The 17,942-nt window shown below is 34.2% G+C and overlaps 1 protein-coding gene across 3 annotated transcripts; it reads left to right on the forward strand.

The window, feature by feature from the left end:
- The first annotated feature begins 8,276 nt into the window (after nucleotides 1-8,276).
- On the forward strand, nucleotides 8,277-14,075 carry LOC136218589 (probable sodium/metabolite cotransporter BASS1, chloroplastic). Of its 3 annotated transcripts, none has more exons than XM_066005564.1 (8): nucleotides 8,277-8,826; nucleotides 9,163-9,256; nucleotides 9,699-9,732; nucleotides 9,831-9,885; nucleotides 10,235-10,318; nucleotides 10,398-10,685; nucleotides 11,753-11,929; nucleotides 13,916-14,075. In XM_066005564.1, the coding sequence occupies exons 1-7, from the start codon at nucleotides 8,341-8,343 to the stop codon at nucleotides 11,909-11,911; spliced, it is 1,200 nt and encodes a 399-aa protein (XP_065861636.1). In that variant the 5' UTR covers nucleotides 8,277-8,340; the 3' UTR covers nucleotides 11,912-11,929; nucleotides 13,916-14,075. The 3 variants fall into 3 exon arrangements, with proteins under 3 accessions (XP_065861636.1, XP_065861635.1, XP_065861634.1); XM_066005563.1 differs by lacking the exon at nucleotides 13,916-14,075 and adding an exon at nucleotides 13,672-13,895; XM_066005562.1 differs by lacking the exon at nucleotides 13,916-14,075 and having other exon boundaries at nucleotides 8,278-8,826; nucleotides 11,753-12,096.
- The last annotated feature ends 3,867 nt before the right edge of the window (nucleotides 14,076-17,942 follow it).

The following is a 17,942-nucleotide window of genomic DNA, read 5'->3' on the forward strand; positions in this document are numbered from 1 at the left end:
AAAAATAAGTACTGAATTTTAAGTGCTGAATATTATAAGTGTTGAACGTATTGAATGATTTAGCTTTTATAAAAATATTAGTTGATAATATTTAACTTGAAATGTTAAGCTAAATATTTTTACTTATCAAAATAAGTGATTTTTCACTTAATTAACTAATTTAAGTGATAGAGAAATAACCATTATCAAACGCACTTAAATTAAATAAGTGCTTAATATTTTAATTTAAGTAATTAAGTGGGTTATCAAACAAGGCCTAAGTCTTATTATGTCAAACAATTATGAACCTATATTCAAAATATCAAATCAAAGAAACAACACGTTCTCGTCCTCAACCTATGGAAACAATAATTGCAAGACTACTACTACTACTACGATGTTCTTTTTTTTTTCAGTTTGTAACTAGTCCATCCATTCTTTTTTTCCTCTGACTCACACTTTCTAGTGTAATTTCATAATGCACTTTGTTGTAATGGCTTCTAATAACTTCCATATTCATATTTAAAATTCCCATGAATCAATCTAAGAATTTCCATGCTTCTAATAAATTTCATATTCATATTTAAATTTGCTTTGAATCTTCAAATCTTTTCTAAATACCAGTTCAGTTTATTAAATCTTTTCTGAATATCAGTTTTAGCATTTTGGAATCTTCAATTTGTTCAGACATCTTATTTATTAAAGGGGTGAATCCATGAACTGTATTCTTTTTTATATATACTTTTTTGTGTTCTCTGTTACTAATTAAATTCAAATCTTTTTTGTTTCATTTTCAATTACTTTTTTTATATATAAATTATCTATCAACATTAATATTAAATTATTGTTGCTGTACCATTACTAATGGAGAAAATAAGAAATTGGAAGAAAGAGAACCAAAATAATGTTCTGGTTATGGGTATATGAGCAAGGAACTAAAGAAAATTATAGGAGACAGACAAGGAAGGAAGAAAAGAAAACTGGTAGGAGATAGACAAGGGAAAAGGAAACGAGAAGTTATTAACATAACTGTAATATTTGACAAAAACAAAAACAATATAAAATATGAGTTTTTGATAAAAGTACTATATGAAATTATTGTTCAAAAATAAAACCTGATGTTTCATGTAAATTTCTCTTTACGGTACCCGTCACATATTATAATCTCAATAATTCTTAACCTATATTGCTTTTGTCAACTGTTACAAGTTATGTTTTATTTTAATCAATCTTTTAAAAAATTTACTACAAAATTTTGGATTAGACAATTATGTGTTATAAATTCCAATTTATTCAGATGTATCTCTTCCTCTGAGGTTATAGTTTAATTGTATTTTATTTATTTACTTTATGAATAAAATAATTTTTTTATAGATAAATATAATAATAAAATTAAAACTAATTTATGGCAAAAAGCATCATTAGGCTCCTGATACATATCTTTCATTTTTTGGTTCATTAAACCCTTGATCTTTTATTTGGATACATTAAGTTAAGTCTCTGATCATTTATTTTTGGTCTCATTAAGCCCTTTATGACCAAATTAGTAAGTTATAAAAATCTAATTCTGTTAAAAATACTTGGCAAAAAGCATCCTGAGGCCCCTGATCTTTCATTGTTTGGTGAATTAAGCCCTCGATCTTTTATTTAGACACATTGAGCCCCTGATCTTTCACCATTTGGTGCATTAAGCCCTCGATCTTTCATTTAGACACATTGAGCCCTTGATCTTTCATATATGGGTGTATTAGGTCCTTCCATAAATCAATTAATATATAGGTTTATTAAGGGCATGTTTGGTGTGATAACAAATGATGTTCTAAAAATAACAAATTCTAAAATAAAAAATATATTATACAAATTAATAAAAATAATTTAAATAAAAAATAAAAAAATTATTGAACACAATAAAACCTTGTTTTTCGATAAGTATGTTCTAAAAATAAAAATAATGTTAAAATTGAAGCACATTTTGTGGAAATAAGAAGGGTAATTTTATCAATAACAAGTAACTACAAACAACTGTTCATGAAAAGAGCTTTTCGTGAAAAGCTTCAAAATGTTACAATGTCCAGAGAAAATGCGAAACGCTGCAGTTATATAAACCTAACCAAACATGCCCTTAATAAACCTATATATTAATTGATTTACGGAAGGGCCTAATACACCCATATATGAAAGATCAAGGGCTCAATGTGTCTAAATGAAAGATCGAGGGCTTAATGCACCAAATGATGAAAGATCAGGGACTTAATGTGTCTAAATAAAAGATCGAGGGCTTAATGCACCAAACAATGAAAGATCAGGGGCCTCAGGATGCTTTTTGCCAAAATACTTTATTAACTTCATCTGTATTTGAAATTATTAAAAAATATATTTTTTACAGTTTGAATTAAGGTTTTTATAGTTTTCCTATAGTCGCATTACACATCCAAAATTGCTTTCAGACAGTGAAAATATAAATGCAAGTGCACTGAATAACAGTATGTTAACAGAATTAGATGTTCATAACTTACTAATTTGGTCATAAAGGGCTTTAATGAGACTAAAAATAGATGATCAGGGGCTTAATGTATCCAAATAAAAGATCAAGGGCTTAATAAACCAAAAAATGAAAGATCAGGGGCCTAATAATGTTTTTTGCCTTAATTTATTATATATTATATTTTTTATCAGTAAAATAAGGATGAAGTGACACCTCATTTCAATCATTATTGTTTTATATTATATATATAAATAAATATGCAGAGATTTTAGGGATTAATCTAGATTATAGTACGAACAAAACAATCTTTTTATAGGTAAATATAATAATAAAATTTATATTATATTTTTTATCAGTAAAAAGGAGGAAGTGATACATCAGTTCTATCGTTACTGTTTTATATTATATATATAGATATGTAGAGAATTAGAGAGATTTTAGGAGAAAATTTATTGATTAATCTAGATTTTGTAGAACTCTTAAATATAATAGGGTGTTGCTATTTACCGTCTCTATTTGGACAATTTTTCCCTTTTGATAAAATTCTTTTTTGAATTTTTGAGCAAAAACGCCAATTTTGATCTAGGAGGGTGCCGGATCCGCCCAAGCCATTGGCTGGGCGGATCCAGAACCCTCCTAGACCAAAATTGTGACTAGGCACAATTGTAGACTTTTTAGCGATGGAAAATGTTAAATCGTTTAATTTTTTACGACGAAAAATACAAAATTCTCCAAATTTTTGTGTGAAAAATGCTAATCGTCACAAAAAAAATATGCATTATGTTCATGATTTTTTTGATAAAAAATGTAAATTTTAATGTTTCCAACTCGTAATCATCAATTTTCGGGATTCGGGTTGTCATATATCAATTATTTTCATAATTTCAATTATTGTTGTTCGAGTTTGTGATTTTGGAGAAACAGTTTTTTATCAAAATTATGAGAAGGACAAAAAAGTCCAAATAGGAGCGGTAACTAGTAGTTTAGGGGCAGTATTTAGCAATTCACATATAATATGAATAAAATAATATTTTTTTTCAAAATAAATATAATAATATAATTAAAATTAACGGAAAACGCAAAACGCAAAACCTAAGAAAAGAATACACTCTTCTCTCCCTACTGAGAGTCGCCGCCCCTTTCTCCCTTCCGGGGTCGTTCTTTATCATTCGAGCTCTTAGTATCGGAGTGCTAGCACACGTGGTGTTCTATGTGATGTCTCTGCGTGTGTGGTGTAGAGGAACTACTGTTTGTGGTTCTATATCTCAAACAAAGGGAACGACTTTCCTTCCTCGGTGAAAGTTGATTTATTTGCTAACATATTCTTTTTTTTTTTTTGAAACTATTTGCTAATCTAACCTATGTATTTGATCACGTGGGAAATGATTTTCTTAAATTAAATTATTTTTCGCCATTTAATAGGTTATAGAAATTCCTTCAGCCGAAACTACCGCTGGTAAGGGCGGTTCTAGCAACCTGAGGGGTCAAGGCCTCCCGTCTCTGCTCCTGAGTATAGTATAGCTAAAGAAATATTAAAAATTAATAGGCATTATGAAAACTCATTAATTGGCATGTTAAAAGTACAAGTTCAATATTAAAAGAACATAGCTTAGTTGATATATCTCTGAAATTAGAGGTGGGAAGTTGTGGATTCAAACCAATTTTTTTTAAAAAAAATCAATGAATAAGACGTTACATTTCACTTCAAGCTTTTGGGTTAAAATTAAAAAATAACTATTTAATTTTATAAGTAAATCTCTTTTTTAATTTTTATATTTATTGGATTTTAATAAATTTTTAACTTTTTCATATTAAATTTATTAAATTGATATTATCATAATATTAAAAAATATTAAAAAATTATTATTATTAGTATAACTTTTATTAATATTGTACAAAAAAAAAAAATATGTTATAGTGTTAAATGTGAAATAAAAAATATAATTTTCATATGATTTTTTTGGTGTTGTTATTCCTAGTCCCAATTTTCCACCCTTAGCCACCCGAAAGGACGAAAATGCCTTTTCAGGTGTTGGGGTGGAAAACCAATTTTTTTTCCTCTCCCGACACCCGGGTGTGAGGACATCACGCCTTACCATATGGTGAGGCGTGTGTGTATCACGCCTCACCACAAGGTGAGGCGTGATATCCTCACGTCCGCGTGTCGGGAAAGGAAAAAATTGATTTTATACGGATTCCTGCGGATTAGTGGTTTATTGTGGATTCTTGCGGATTATAATTGGAATGATTAACCTTATAGTTTTAAATATAAATAAATTAATATTACAATTAATTAATATACATGCAATATTATATATGTTTTCAAATGCGTTAAAAATAATTTCTACTATTTTACAACAGATAGCAATTCGGTCGATGCCATTCATCCATAAACTGCTCCATATCAGTCCTAATTGGTGGAGCCTCCTCATCGGGCAGGCGTGAGATCGTCCGCTCAGCGATGCCTGCCAAACGGCTAATCTACTGCAGAAAATTAAATATTAGAAAATAAACATATGTAAAACAATAATAAAAAAATAATAAAAAAACCTACATATCCATTGTTGGAGCGAGAATGGTGGACCGGCGCATTCCGAGGGCACGAAGCAGACAAGGATGGAAATATCGTCTGTACCACTCCATGTACCCAACATCACAAGCACCGAGATCGGCTCCAACTGGCTGGCATCTCCTCCGATCAACGCATGAGTCGATGGAAATCTCCGTCAAGTATCATCAATTGTAACAGATGAATACACGAGTCTGTACGATAGAGATTTCCATGGCCGGAACGCAGTATCGGGTCTAATATGCTCAGCCGGGATAAGTTGAACATAACCGACTTGACGCAGAACTCGATCAGGCATATATGGCTCAACAATGTCTCTATACCGTATCCAACCGATGTAGGACACTCGTAGCTGATCGTCATCGGCGATTGGACCATAAGGCAACCACGTTACCTGCAAAAAATATATAATAATATGATAATAAGAAATTACATTTATTTAAGTAAATTATTGCAAGTTATAAAATATTATTTTACCTCGGCTGCCGTCATCTGGTCCAATTGTGCACGAAAGGTCTCGAGTTAGACGGTCTTCCTGTATGGAGTCCCGACCTCCCATCTGCACACCCGGGGAGCATCATCTGGAATCTGGAGTATTAGTCGATAGGGCCGGAACATCGGAAAATACTCATATATCCATGCATGGAGGAGGGTCAAACATCCACATATACCCGAGCACTCTCCTCTACTCACTATCCCCAGCTGCCGATATAAGGTGGCAAGTGTAGAAGACTCCTAAGAACGTCCAACTGCCCCTCTGACACCGACGTGAACCTCCTGGAGATGGGACGGCCTGATCCTATCGCCACTCTTGTCGACAAATAAGGTGGATCCTAACAAAACCCATATCCACGCTGTGGCTCGAGTCCCCTCATCCCAACCCTTCCTGTGATGGGTAAGTCTCTCCACAGTATCAACATAAACACCTCCACCACTCTAGTATTGCGCCGCCGGCGATAGCAACTCCTGCTAAGTGACCCCAAACATGATCATACATATGGCCTGCAGCCGCTCAACACTGCATGTATCAGAGATCCTCTGACCGTGCACCGGAATATGGAGAATCTTCCATACATCGTGCAGACGAATAGTCATCTCCTCGAACGACATGTGAAAGAAGTTCGTATCGAGCTGCCACCGTTCCACGAACGCAGATATCAGAGGCGCATCCAAGTTCTTGAACATGGTGGATGGGAGGTGAGACAACCCAGTCCTGTCTACCATATCCCTCAGATGTAAACATGACACATATACAAGTATTGAATGTTTTTGAGGGTTAGGGTTAAAAATAATAAGTAAAATAATTTATTGAGCAAATTATTCTTACATTGGGTGTCATACCTTGATACCATCGCTCCAATGTGCCATATTAACATGATTTGTTGTAGCATGTAGATAAGATCGATGACGCCGTCCCAACATCCGTGAGGCAACGTGTCCTAAAAAACTAGGAATCACGGAACCATCACAAGGACTACCGTCCACCGGTCCCGAAACAATCCAACTACGGTCCTCAGTAGCTTTGGACCGTTTTCTGGTCCCTAAAATAAATAATACTAAATTTTAAATAATATTAAACTAAACTAAATATAATACTAAATTTTAAATAATATTATATTAAACTAAAAATAATACTCAATTTTAAATAATATTATACTTTCAATAATACTAACTTTTAAATAATATTATACTATAAATAATACTAAATTTTAAATAATATTATATTAAACTAAAAATAATACTCAATTTTAAATAATATTATACTTTAAATAATACTATATTTTAAATAATAATAAACTATAAATAATACTAAATTTTAAATAATATTAAACTATAAATAATATCTATACTAGCAAATCGACCACACCTGCGTTGTCTGTTCGAGCCCTGAGTCGGCTGTACATCATCATCATTAGAACCATACCGTCACTGCGCCTTGGCTAACTCCTGAAAATAGTCATCGACAATGTCAAGACCAGGATCTCGGTCTCCCGAATCATTCGTCTCCTCTCCCCCCAACTCGGGCTGATCCAACACATGCTGATCTATCTGAGCCGCCCGCAACTATTGCGTCTCAGCCGCTCTACGTCTACGGCCTGATACATCAACACCACGCGCTCTCGTATGACGTGGTGTATCATCGGCATCCATATCTAGCTGCCTTGCTGCTGACGAGATAGATTTCCCGGCTACACTCTCCATCTACACGTATTGACCACACTATTTAACTAAATTTAACTAAAATTAACAAAATAAAAATTTAACTAAAACTAACAAAATAAAAATTTAATTATACAAAATAAAATTAACAAAATAAAAATTTAACTAAAATTAACAAAATAAATATCTAGTTAAACTAAATTAAACAAAATAAAAATTTAGTTAACCTAAATTAAACAAAATAAAAATTTATAAAATAAAAATTTAACTAAAATTAACAAAATAAAATTTAACTAAAATTTAACTAAATTAAATTTAACATGAAATAAAAATTTAACTAAAATTAACACAATAAAAATTTAAATAAAATTAATAAAATAAAAATTTAGTTAAAATAAAATTAACAAAATAAGAATTTAAGTAAAATTAATAAAATAAAAATTAACAAAATAAAAATTTAGTTAAACTAAATTAAACAAAATAAAAATTTAACTAAAATTAATAAAATAAAAATAACAAAATTAAATTAACTAAAATAATAATAATAATAATAATAATAATAAAACTGTTTTTGCCACACGGGCGTATGAGCATCACGCCCTCGCACAGGTGAGGGCGTGATGCTATCACGCCTCACCAAGGTGACGGCGTATGAACATCACGTCGTCACCTGCGGTGAGGCGTGATGTTCATACGTCTCATCACAAGTGATGCGTGATAGCCGTGCGTCCGATGCCGCGATTTGAATTTTTAAAAAAACAGAAAATCGATTCAATTAAACGTATAAAAAGCATCCAAATCAAACGAAAATACGTACCATAAATCCTTTTCCTTTGCTGACTCTCCATGATCCATAGTTTTTGTTTGGATTTGGGTTTAGAATTTGAGAGGATTTAGATTTTTTGAGTGAAAAGTATTTACGTCTTTGTTAGAGGCTAAAGGTAGGAATTTGGATCCACTTTTTTTTTTTTTTTTTTTTTGTAATACCCATTTCTATGTATTTTCTGGTTCTTTTACCGGTACAATCATGCTTTGAGATATACTGTTAAACATATTACGTAACTAGTTTTTATGCTGAGAAAATGCAAATCCATTGTGTATTAAAACAACCCCACATCATAAAGATCACGAGTGAGAAGGTAAAAAAATGCAGTCATCAGTTTCATGTTGTCGACTTGAAACCAATGTTGTCAGATTCACCCCTAACCCTAACCCTAACCCTAACCCATACTCAACTCTCCGTCCTCTCAATTTCACTTCCTCTTCTAAACCCTTTTCCAAACTTCATATTCGCTTCAATTCAGTGACTTTGCTAGAAAATTCAAGACCGACCCCCTTTCTTCACTGTGGTCTTTCATCCAATAATTTAAGCACAAATAATCAGACGACTTTCAGGGAGTGGATCGAAATTGTTGGCGAGACAATATCCGCAGCATTTCCCTTATGGGTATCTTTGGCTTGTCTATTGGCGCTCTTAAACCCAAATTCGTTCAACTGGGTAACCCCCAATTGGACAATCCTTGGCATTTCTCTCACCATGCTTGGTATGGGAATGACACTTACATTCGATGATCTAAGAGCTGCTTTCGCTATGCCTAAAGAGCTCTTCGCTGGTTTCCTTCTTCAGTACTCGGTATCTTTTATTCTTTTCTCTTCTTTGGGTTTCTCAAACTTACTTATGATTTACTATATTAACATAATCTTCTTATGCTTAATTTTTCTTGGGACTGATGAATCCTCAATCACATTGTTGATATTTGGAGAATTACAAACTCATGTATTGTCCATATACAGTTAGGAGCATTATTTGTGACTTATGTTTCTTTTACTATGATATCTTCTTCCCTCTCAGTGTAGTGTAGTTGTAGTTGAAGCAGACATATGGCAAAATGGCTGCATTATATGCTAACCCCTTTCATTGCGCGAGTTATTTTCTGGTTCATCCTTGGTTAATTGCTCAATGGTGCAGGTAATGCCAATATCAGCGTTTCTGGTCAGCAAGCTCTTGAATCTGCCATCCCATTATGCAGCTGGCCTAATATTGGTTGGCTGCTGCCCTGGTGGTATACATAATTACATATGACTCCTCTCTCTCTCTCTCTCTCTCTCTTGTTTTTTCTTTTCTTTAGGATTAAGGTTCAAAAATATCCCAATATGTACTGTATTTTGGCGCACATAAATAAATGCTTAGTGTTAGGAGACTATAATGTTACCCTATTGTTTTCTCCAAGTTCAATCTTGCTTTTTTCAAGTAAATATCGATGATGAACTGAAATCTATGATAGTTACCTACATATTTTTCGGAATCCCTTAAAAAGGGTAAAAACAACTAGGGTAACATAACATTGCTCCGTTGAAAATATTTGGGGTTTAATTATGTGCTCCAAGTACGTTGGAGGCAAAATTGAACCTTTAACCCGTTTTTTTTTTTTTTTTTGCCCTTGAAACCATTACTAGTAAATTTCTAGTCTCCAACTTAATAGTTCTTAAATTCATGGACTGCAGGAACTGCCAGTAACATCGTGACTTATATTGCACGGTTAGAGATTTTCAGTATATCATCATTTTCTTCTACCCATCAACTGCTTGCTTATTTTAATCCCAGCGGTAACATGCGATGATCTTTCTGTCTCCCAGTGGAAATGTAGCACTCTCAGTGTTGATGACAGCTTCAAGCACTTTAGCAGCTGTGGTTAGTAACAAGTTTTGTTTGCTTATCCCATTTTCTTTTTTTCACTTGGAATTTTTTTTTTTTTTTTTTTATCGTGCAGTTATCTATTGAAAATACATGGGCAAAGCTGTCCAAAGCTTTTCACTAACAAAACTAGATCTGGACAATCTAGTATTTTTCGAATTAAATCATTTGGAAATAAGACTTGGTGTGAAATATGGACAGATTCAGTTTTGTTGTTTTCAGCCGCGTCATAATGTATAAGGGGGTAGTCTTTGAATTCATAATTGTTGTCTAAAGCAAGTTGTTGCAAGGTTTCCTTCAAGTGTTTCTTGCCATTTGATATTCTCCATTTACTTTCTATTTGCAGGTCATGACTCCATTTCTCACAGCCAAGTTGGCTGGTCAATATGTAGCAGTAGATGCATATGGACTGCTACTATCCACCCTACAGGTAACTTTATATTCACTGTAGGTGATTCAATGTTATAACCGTCAAGAGCAAAGTGGTAATTCCTTTATTCCGAATGCAGGTTGTGCTTCTTCCAGTTCTGGCTGGTGCATTTCTAAATCAATATTTCCAGGGCCTGGTTCAATTTGTATCACCTTTGATGCCACCCATTGCAGTTGGAACTGTTGCTATCTTATGTGGAAATGCAATTGCTCAGAGTGCTTCAGCAATCCTCATGTCTGGTCGACAAGTGGTGCTCGCTGCATCTTTACTTCATGCATCTGGTTTTTTCTTTGGGTATTTGCTTGCAAGATTGCTTGGACTTGATGTTGCTTCATCACGGACTATCTCGATTGAGGTGGGAATGCAGGTAAGTGATTGTCTGAGCTTATACCTGGAAGACTCTTTTGCTTATAAGCACTTATTGGGAGAAAAGCTAAATTGGAACCTATTATAGTTGTCATAACTTATCATTTTGATTGTATACATTTGGCCCGGTACTGTATTTTCTTTCTCTCTTTTTTTTAAAAAAAACAAAATTTGACTCTTGACAGAAAATTTAACAATTGACACAGTCCTTTAGCAGTATATTATACTAGCTCAACATGTATTAAAATTATTTTCTCCAATCGCGTAACTGTGTTTGTAATACACAGTGATGGAACTCTTTGTTAAGAGCCAAATTTTGTACCGAGGGCCGGAATTTACAAAACGAAAAAATTAACTTTAGTAGCCACATGTGCCCGTGCAAATTGAAGTACATGGACTTATTTTACAAATTCCTTTAAGTACAGAGGCTAAGTTGTATCTTTTGCTGCAGTCGGTCAAATCACCAAACTTGAGAAAATATATATCAAGTTCCATTTAGCTAGATTGGGATTTGAAATGACAAAGTATTTGGGGTTTGATATTGTATAGGAGTTTAATTTTTACTTAAACACACTTTTGTAATCCTTTGTCATTTCAAATCCTCATCCATCCAAATGGAACTCCCTTGATTTTTGTGTTTTAAGGCGCTCATGCTGTAATGGACTCCATAGTTTTTGAACTAGGAGGCAAAATTGATACTTTTTGCCCAATTTTGATATTCTTTTTAATTTTGTGATATTTGATCCCATGAAATTTGACTTTGCTTGACATGTACCCCTTAATGGATGGTACCATCAGGCTTGAACCCCACGTTCCATGAAATCAAAGTTTAGGGCAGCAGTTTTGAGGTTCAAAAGCTTATAAGCAATGCGATGGTAGCACACATTAAGGGGAATATTTTAACCAAAATCAAAGTTGAAGGGATAAATTTCAGCAAACTGAAATTCAGGGAGCGGATGGCCAAATTAAGTGTTAAAAATATGATCTAGAATGTGCCATCTTATATTATAGGAAGGAGGAACTCATTCCTGCATCACATTCTCACATTTCCTGTTTATTTTGCTGCAGAACTCGGTGCTAGGAGTTGTTCTAGCAACTCGGCACTTTGGAAACCCGCTCACTGCTGTACCATGTGCAGTTTCCAGTGTATGTCACTCAGTCTTTGGTAGTGTCTTGGCCGGCATTTGGAGAGGAAGTCTCCCAACCCGAAATAAGGACTCAGACTAGGACTGAGACGTATGCCCGGTAGTTACTTCTCTTTTCCATTTTTACATCTCTACCAACTTATCTGCACATGTTTGCTATGCCATCCAACTCAATATTTTCTATATAATAATAATCTGCCTGTTCTCAAATAATTATTCAATCTTTTCCCTTGGGAATCTAAGATTAGTAAGCCCTTTCGTTTTTTAGATTAATTATTCATTTCATTTAAGTTTTTTTTTTTTTGTTAGAAAGAAAAGTAATTGTTTCTTTGATGGAAAAAAATAGTATATCTCGACATAAGTAATTAAAAAATTATAATCCAAAAATACATCATAGGAGCTTGAATATACATCTTCAATATCATAGATCATTGTATAGCAATAGTAGACAATGTTTGAAACTGTTTTTAGCACAAAATCATCAAATTGCTCCATCCAAAATGGACTTCATAGTCTTTTTTTTCTTTAGGAACGATCTTTCAACGATTCAGATTTGTATGATAGTAGATAATACTTTTCACCATTTCCACGAAGGAAAACATAATAGCATTCATATAGGGAGAAAAACAACAAACACTCATAGAGAACAGATCACGATCATTCATATAGGGAGGAATAACAAAAAACTTCAAATAAAGTAGAAATTATCAAACTTACATATAGACTTGTTCACGGGCTTGAGTACCTGCCCGGTCTACCCATGCCTGTGTCCCTTGGGTCGGGCTTGGACATGAAAATTTGTCTCTAGGCCTAGCCCGATCCAGGCCTGCTAAAGCCTGTGTCTTTTTTGGGCGGGCTTGGTATTTATAAAAATAGCACTGGCCGGTCTGCCTATTAATATTAATTAATGAAATTTATATATTTATATATTAATATTTATTTTTAAGTATAAATTTAATTTTTTATTATTAAAAATTATGCATATATATTTATGTGGGCTTATATATGTCGGGCTTAGGATTTGATTTTTGAGCTGAGTCCAGTCTAGTTCGAGCCCATTTAAATTAGCAGTAGGTTGGGTTCGGCTTGGGATGAGTATTTTTTTGACAAAAGCCTAGTGGGCCTGGCCCAAGCCCGACCCATGAACATGGCCACTTACGGATCAAAAAAATTATTCAATAAAAAAATAAAGCAACATAAAGAACAGGTCTATCTTTTGGTTAAAAGTCGAAAGAAAACCCAAAACTTGAATGAAGAAGTTAAAAGTTTTTTTGGAGGCTAAGTTTTGCTCTATGGTTTAATCTCATAATATTATTTTAAGACTATTAATGTGGAAATTAAGGATTCCATCGAAAACTCATTCATGTGGATATGAGGATCAATGTCGATATGGAGATTTGTGATGTATGTATCTCTACCTAATGGTGATGAGGATGATTGTTATCCGTGTGGAGTTGGGATGGGAATGTCGTCCCTTTCCTTTTTCGGAAAATTTTAAGGTACTTTTGGAGTAATACTCCCGATTAATGAATTCATGACACATGTATAAATAGTTTTTTTTTTTCACCAATCATGTCCATGTAGTGGGATTCAAAATGATTTTCATTGGTCGGGAGTATTACTCTCGAAGTATTATAAAATTTCTTCCCTTTCTCCTTGTCAACTCTAGTGTAAAATGATAGAAAAATAGTGTAAAATGATAGAAAAATTTTGGAAGTTGAGATTATGTAGTTTACAAAATTTAGTAATAAATGATTTATTTGCCAAAAGACGTTTAGATTTCAAATGGACATGTTAGATGCTTTATTTGAATTAATTTTTTTTTATTCCTGAAACATCTAGACGTCATATTCGCATAATATTGGGAAAGGGAGCCCTTTTGAAGTAGAGCTCTAGGGTATTCTCTCGAGCCTTCAATTCGATAAATCCAAAGGGGCGTCACAGTTGATTGTTGAATCTGATTGTGTCGAGGCTGTGACAATGATTAATAACTCTTGCCCCGTCCATCATATCTCCGATCTCAAATCAGAGCCATTCAAATTCTGATGAACAACTTTAAACATATTAAAATCTCCCATGTGTATAGGGAAAGGAATTGATGTGCCGACCTCTTGGCGAGAAAAGTATCCTCATCTGATGCAGGTGCTGCAAGATGATTATCAAGGAGCTTCTCTCCCCCGCCTTGTTGCTGCATAATGTGGCCTTTTCTGGTTCTGTTTTTTTCTTCCTTTTTGTAACCAAAAATAAAAATAAAAATAAACTAACTAATTAAGTAGTTCAAATATTTACCTTTTGAAGTATATATTTCTTTAAACTAATTAAGCAAGTAGTTTAGATATTTACCATTTTGAAGCATATATTTCTTGAAAAGCAATCGATTTGATCAACAAGCAAAATCCACACAAAGAGTGAAGAATAAAACAATAAAGAATAATGAAATAATGAAAACAGTGAAGAATAAAGGGAAAAGTACGAAAAAATGCATGTGGTTTATCTAATTTACAAATAGAGATATATCGTTTAAAAGTTTGCAAATAGAAGTATGTGATATTTTTATTTATAAAATAAAGTATTATAATTATACATTTAAGTTTTGATTATAGGCAGAGACTTTTTTTTTTTTGAAAAAATTATTGACAAAATACAACCCCTCAAAAAAACAACTCCTTAAATCGAAACAATAAATGATATGGTGAACATTTTACGTTTTTTTATCAATTTGACAGTTTATGAACTAAGTTGATATTTAAGTTCATTTATTGCAATTTGATTTTAGATTCTGTGCTTTGTCAATATATAAAATGTAATTTCAAAAATTTAAAAAAGGCTCTTAATTGTCATCAGAACTTAATAATGTAATTTCAAATACTCTTTTTATAAAAAGAGTATATCACATACCTCTATTTATAAACTTTTAAACCACAAATGTCTATATGCAAATAGGGCAACCACGAAATACTTTGCTGAAGAATAAACCTCCAAAGACGAAGAAAAGGAGAAAAGAGTGGCGGACTACTAGCATGAAGGTCAAGGTTGGGATTGGGACAGCCTGCGCCTGACCCTTCCGCAGCACGAGCTCTTTAGGCTCGCGGCTACTGTTCTGTTTGGTGAGGAAAACAACATGGATGGTTGGACCTGGGAGCCGAACAAGTTAGGGAGCTTCTCGACAAAAACCGCTTACGAGTTGCAAGGGAGCCAGTCCAGCGCAAGGACTAGCGGTTGGTCTGATACAGAGTGGAAATTGATATGGGGTATCCAGGCAACCGAGCGGATCAGGTTCTTCCTTTGGACCGTTGGACACGAAGCAGTTCTCACTAACGTGAATCGTGTTCGACGGCATCTTAGTGTCGATGACAAATGTGTGTGTTGCGGAGAGAAGGAGGACCTGATACACTTATTGCGTGATTGCATTGAAGCCCGGAGAATCTGGCTGTTTCTAATCCTGGCGAATAGGCGTTTGGAGTTCTTCTCCGGAGACTTGAGGGCGTGGATGATGGGGAATTTAAAGTCTAAGGAAAAGTGAAACGGGATAACCTGGGCTTCGATTTTTGGGATCTACTGTTGGCTTCTCTGGAAATGGAGGAATGGATTGGTGTTTGAAGGTGTTGGGCGTGGGTTGACAGAGAGGATTGATGAGATTATTCGACAAGCAAAGGAGCAAGTTGGGGCTGGTCGCTGCTGTCAAAATAGCAGCATGGCGACACCGCCTTTTGCTGACCGGCTGGTGCAGTAGGCGCATCCGGAGGAAGATTGGATTAAAATTAACAGTGACGGTGCGAGGGGTAAAGAGTCGGGATGGGCTACTTGTGGGGGCTTGGCTCGGGATAAACGCGGAAACTGGATTAAAGGGTTCTGCTGCAATTTGGGGATTTGTTCGGTAGATCTAGCAGAACTTTGGGGATTGTTTTATGGTATTAAGCTAGCCCGGAAGATGGGTTGGAGAAAAGTCGTGTTTGAAATGGATTCGAAGGTGGTTGTGGATGTAATGAATAAGAGAGGGACTAGTTTTTTTCGTTATGATTGGCTGATCAAAGAATGTAGGAGACGTATTGATTCTGATTGGGAAGTCAAAGTTGTTCATGTCCTTCGTGAAGGAAACAGAGCAGCGGATTTTTTGGCACATTTCGCAGGAACTTTGAACTTGGGGTATCACGGGTGTGACAATCCCCCTGCAGGCCTAATGGACATCATCAAGACGGATATTTGCGGCTCTGGAATTCTCAGGAGAGCTCGGGATCCTTCCTAAGTCTTTTTGTTTTGCTTTCGGGGCCTAGGCCCTTCCTACTGTTAAAAAAAAAAGAATAAACCTCCAAATTTTCAATTTTTTTTCTTAGAATTTAGGTAATTTTCTCTTACAAAAATTAAATTCTCTCTCTAATAATAATGTGTATCTATTTTCACCATAGAAAAATATAGATAGTGTTTTTTTCTTTAATTATAATATAATTCTAATCAAATTAGGAATATATATTTTAATTAGATAAATATTTATCTTTCATATTAGTTTATATATATAAAATAATAATAACTAACTAAAATTATTATTATCAAAATAAATATTATGTATGAATTAAATATATTGAATATATTTAGTTTCTAAACAATATTTTCATAATTAAAATTTTATTTACATATTTAATGGGGATAAATTACATACGTAGTGTACGATTTTTACCTATAATCACACTTTGTTGTACAACTAAAATTTTGTCACACTAAACTGTACAACCTTTTAGTGACCTCCCACTAAAGTGTACAACCGGTAATTTTGACCGGTCTGATCAACACACCACCTCATCACTTTAACCTTCTAACAAAACAAAGTGGATGCCACCTAATATTAAATGACTAATTTATATTTTCTTTTATTTTTTTATTTTTTTTCCTATTAATTTCATATTTTCTCTCTCCTAAATTCTCTCCCTATCTCTCTCCCTTCCGCCTCCACCACTACCGGCCACTTCTACTTCGCCTCCACCTCTTCGACAATGAGTTTGATCAAAAGGAGACTGTTTTCATTTGAAAATCGAACAACTTTATTAATACCCAAAACTGGACAGCGGTTTGCGAGTTTAAAATTACAGCCTCTATTTTTTTAAGAGAACAACCTCTAGTTAATTGAGCGGAAGTTTAATGAATTCAGGCTTCAGCGTTTTTGGAGATAGCCGTATGTGGCGGTTGGAGAGCGGGATTAGAAGTTGGATTTCGCGGTTAATTGATTGCTCTACCTTGGTCAAGCAGGTGGGATTCAGAGATGTTGAGTAAGACCGAGATTTGTTCTGGACTTTATAGGTGGCGAATTCAAGACGGAAGAAAGTCATCGGTGATAAGAAAGCTTCGGCAGAGATAGGGCGAGGAAGTTTGAAAAGGATGAGATTGGATTTGTTGAAAGAGGGAGGAGTGGATCGCCATGAAGTGCAAACAACTCGGAATCGGAAAACATCGACGGGAGGATCGAGGTGTTTCCCGATGATTTGGAGCAGTTCGACGGGAAGGTATGCCCATCGGCAATCGACGACTTCATTAGACATTGGTGTTTTCTGTCGCAGTTGTAGATAAAGTTGCCTAATTTGTGTGATCAGAGATCAATGGAACTTGGAGGATTAGTTTATGAAGTTGAAGGGTTGAGCTGAAGTCTAATGGTAGTGTGGTGGAGGTGGGAGAGAGAGAGTGGGAGTGAGTGAATTAGTCATTTAATATAACTAAGGGTAAATTAGTCATTTAATATTAGGTGGGATCCACTTTTATTTGTTAGGAGGTTAAAAATGATGAGGTGGCGCATTGACCAGGCATTGACCGGTCAAAATTACCGACTGTACATTTTAGTGGGAGGTCACTAAAAGGTTGTACAGTTTAGTGTGACAAAATTTTGGTTGTACACTAAAGTGTGATTATGGGTAAAAGTTGTACACCACGTATGTAATTTATCCTATTTAATGGGGTAAAGTAAAAAAAAAAAATTCTTGTGCTTTAATGTTTTATCAAACAAGTATGTGGATTTTTTTTTTGTCTAAACAAGGATTTGAAGTTTTCGTTTTTAGTAAAACGAGGATCTTTTAGATTTGAATGGTTAAGGGTCTCAAATCGTTTAAATTAGATTTCGAATTCGAGTC

This window comes from Euphorbia lathyris, chromosome 2 (assembly GCF_963576675.1).
Source record: "Euphorbia lathyris chromosome 2, ddEupLath1.1, whole genome shotgun sequence".
NCBI classification, from domain to species: domain Eukaryota; kingdom Viridiplantae; phylum Streptophyta; class Magnoliopsida; order Malpighiales; family Euphorbiaceae; genus Euphorbia; species Euphorbia lathyris.